The sequence below is a fragment of the Sinocyclocheilus anshuiensis genome, unplaced genomic scaffold (genome assembly GCF_001515605.1).
Source record: "Sinocyclocheilus anshuiensis isolate Anshui unplaced genomic scaffold, SAMN03320099.WGS_v1.1 scaffold78, whole genome shotgun sequence".
Lineage (NCBI taxonomy): Eukaryota > Metazoa > Chordata > Actinopteri > Cypriniformes > Cyprinidae > Sinocyclocheilus > Sinocyclocheilus anshuiensis.
This window is the reverse complement of record NW_015544250.1, coordinates 2122181-2125833: the sequence shown is the minus strand read 5'-3', so window position 1 is coordinate 2125833 and position 3653 is coordinate 2122181. Positions and strand designations below refer to the sequence as shown.

The 3653-nt window shown below is 36.9% G+C and overlaps 1 protein-coding gene across 2 annotated transcripts in view; it reads right to left on the bottom strand.

Annotated features, from left to right (window-relative positions):
* The window catches only part of LOC107697914 (arf-GAP with coiled-coil, ANK repeat and PH domain-containing protein 3-like), a 71789-nt gene extending 68471 nt beyond the window's left edge, over positions 1-3318 (bottom strand). For both annotated transcript variants that reach the window (XM_016498778.1, XM_016498779.1), the window contains exon 1: positions 3167-3318. In XM_016498778.1, the coding sequence (XP_016354264.1) occupies positions 3167-3213 (47 nt within the window). In that variant the 5' untranslated portion in view covers positions 3214-3318. The remainder of the gene's footprint in view (positions 1-3166) is intronic.
* Positions 3319-3653: the final 335 nt, after the last annotated feature.

Below are 3653 nucleotides of genomic sequence, written 5' to 3'. Positions count from 1 at the left end.
ATAATAATAAAATAATAATAATAATAATAATAAATGTTTCTTGAGCAGCAAATCAGCATATTAAATAATTTCTGAAGGATCATGTGACACTGAAGGCTGATGAAAATTCAGCTTTGCACCACAGGAATAAATTACATTTTAAAACTTATTACAATAGAAAACTGTTCTTTTTAATTGTAATAATAGTATTGCACAATATTACTCCTTTAATATATTTTTGATCAAATAAATGTAGTCTTTGTGAGCATAAGAGACATTCAAAAATATTAAAATATCTTACAAACCGCAAACTTTTGAACGGAGTGTTTTCTTTTTTGTTGGGTTTAAAAATGTTTAGATACTTAATGACGAAAATTAGATTACAAGCTAAATTACAAGCAACTACAACTACAAGCAAGTCATTACAGATCATTCACATGTCTACGTCACTGTGTGGGAAGATTTGCATAACGCCGCCCAAATGTTCATGCAAAGAAATAAGGCATAACTTTATTGTTGCTGCCACCGCTATGTTGTGAAGACGCTGTGTGTTCCGTTGCGAAAGCGAAACTACTTTGTTTGGCCTTCCAAAAGAGGACACGACTAGAAATCAGTGGTTAAGTTGTATTTACAACACTGTTCCAGAAAAGTTCAACCCAAATATTCAGATGTGTGCAGCGAATTTTATGGAGGACTGTTTCCTGATCCTGGTAGAGTAGTAGACTACAATGCCAGCTGTTCTGACTCACAGACTTTAAATACGTTTTCATATTTAAAGAATTTGCAACGCAACGCGTAAAAAGGAACGATGAGCTTTGTAAAACTCGATGTGTTTCAGAAAGGCGGGGCATAGAGGAGAAACAATAATGTACATTATGTGGAAAATAATGTGTTTTTTTAACCTTAAACCACATAAACACATTTCATTACACCAAATACACAAAATAATGTTCTTTTTAGCAACATCATATGACCCCTTTAACAATCTAGTTTCTTCATAAACAGAAAGTTTCTGGAAATCCCTGAAGAGATTGAGGAGACCTGACTCACACAGCCAGATGGCATCCATTAAGGTGCTGCTTCCCAGTCTGGAAGTTTTTGATTTGGAGCAGGGATTATGTATGCCGCCCGCCCAAACACACACACACACACACACACACACACACACACTCTCACTCCGACGCATTTACTCAAACACACGCTCACGTGGGGAGTAACTGGAGCTGGTGCTGAGGAGGGGATGTGGGTGTAAAGGAATGCTGGTTTATTTGTCTAACCTCTGGATCTCGGTGCTTACCACAGTCACAGCTAGAGTCAGTGTGTGGGACATTCGGAATTCTTTAGATCCCATGTTTCACTATAATGCTGGACCAGCGTACCTCCTTCCTCTCGGAATATATTGTCAAGAAAGCCATCGGATGGGAAGGAATTTTCTCAGCCATTTACATTTACACTTCACCAAGCTGCTCTGCTTTAAATGATATGAGCTGAGAAATAACTGCAATGAAAATGTATTATTTAAAAATAACTATCCATTATCAGCACTGTCGAAAAATAAAATTATTAAAAATTATTTTTATTATTTATATTTGTTTTTATATTTATTATTTGTGTATATATATGTATGTGTATGTTCTTATTTTTTATTTTGTTTTTCATACATTTTTCTTATATTTTTCTTTTTTCCTTTTTCATTTTTAAAGTATTACCAAAAAATTCAATTTAAAACAAATCAGCATATTAGAATGATTTCTGAAGGATCATGCGACTCTGAAGGCTGGAGTAATGATGCTGAAAATTCTGCTTTGCATCACAGGAATAAGTTACGTTTCAAAATATATTTAAAATAGAAAACAATATAATTTCACAATATTACTATTTTTACTGTACTTTTGATCAAATAATTGCAGCCTTGTTGAGCTAAAGATCCATAGACGCTACTGCCATAGAAATTTCAATTCATCTTTAAAGCCAATACAAAGAGGCATTATTTTGAGCATTAACTCAATGAAACAACTATGAAGAAATGCTGTGCATGATTCAACCTTAAGTGCCCATGTAATCGCAGCCAAAAAAATACTCTGAGAGGAACATCAGGACATTAAAGTGCATATGAGCCACGCTGAGTGAATCATGGAAAATCAATGACTGCTGGGCATTGGACGGCTGGCCAAACATCCCTCTCACACTCAGTCAGCTGACATGGTGGAAATTACAATCAACATCACATCAATAGAAGGTCTTTGAATAAACAGATTAGTGTAAATCCTGACCATTAAGTCAGTCATTAAGCCAGTAATTGTTCAGCACCACCAGAGTACCAACCTCTGATTTTCACAAGGTAATTAGGGTAAAATCAATGACTCAAGCAACAAATTGCAGACTAATTACTCATTTAGTAGCCTAGCGGTTTTATCCCAAGTTACTTAAGGGCCCACTTTAAAAATTAAAAATATGTCATAATCTGCTCACCCTCACATTGATCAAGTATTATGTAAACAAGATTTGCGCACAATAGCAGTGAATCATTACTTAATTTCACTCACACTTTAGCATACTTAACAGTGTACGACTTTTGTTGGTGCTTCTTCCATCTTGCAGCTTGAACACTGCGGTCACCATTCACTTTCAATGCATGGAAAAGAGCAGTCTAGACAGTCTGCTCACTAGTTTATTTTGTGTTTACAGGGAAAAAAACATCATACCTCTTTTTACCAACAGAATAGTAGATTATGGCATAATGTTGATTAAGACCACAATGGTGAACAATGAAGGATCACTCCTGAGATTCAAACCTGCGACCTTCACTTCTCAGACCAGATTTTTAAGCACAATATGTACACTAAGTGAGCCTTACAAACAGGTTTTCAAAATGCCCTGGTAAATAATAATAATAATAATAATAAAGCAACCATTCTTTTCCAATTATATACATTATTCAGCTTCACTAGGACTGGCACATAATGAATTCATCCATGGCACTGACTCATTGACTCACTGAATCATTCCCGAAAATTAAATGGAGTGAACTACAGAATAGCAGATAACTTGCAAATGGAAATATAAGAAAACGATATAATATGTCATTCTCAACATGACATTATTCACAGCGCTTATTCACCCAACTATCTCAATGTAACGTTACACCTCGCAAACGTTTCAGTGGAAAACAGATATTTCAGCTTACCGAAAGCGGGGTGAATCTTTGATGCAGTCTTCAAAATCCACTGTCATCCTGGACGTAGAATTTCCAACTATTAAAACTGAAATTTCATCGCCGTCAGTAAACAAGAGCGTAAATGTAGGAGATCCCGCGCACTACAACCTCCTCCCTCCACAGGCAGCGAGTGACTCCACGGAGCGCAAAGACTCGCTCCTAATGCTACAGTAAGGGACTGTCAACAGTTTCTCTACTCGGACTAAAACGCGTAAAAGCGTGAACGGCTACCGTCAGACTTCAGACCAGTGTTTCCCAACCCATTCCCAGATGCACCGAAATTTCGGCTGCCGATAATTAGTTCACCGCTCAGGTTTCACAATCAGGTGGTGTGACGCTCTGCGTATTATCCCGCTCAGTTGCTCCACTCCTATACCGTTCATGCGAATCGGAACAGCAAAGTCCACTCAAAAATTGAGCCGACAGGAAACATCGATGTAGTACAGTATTGTTTCTG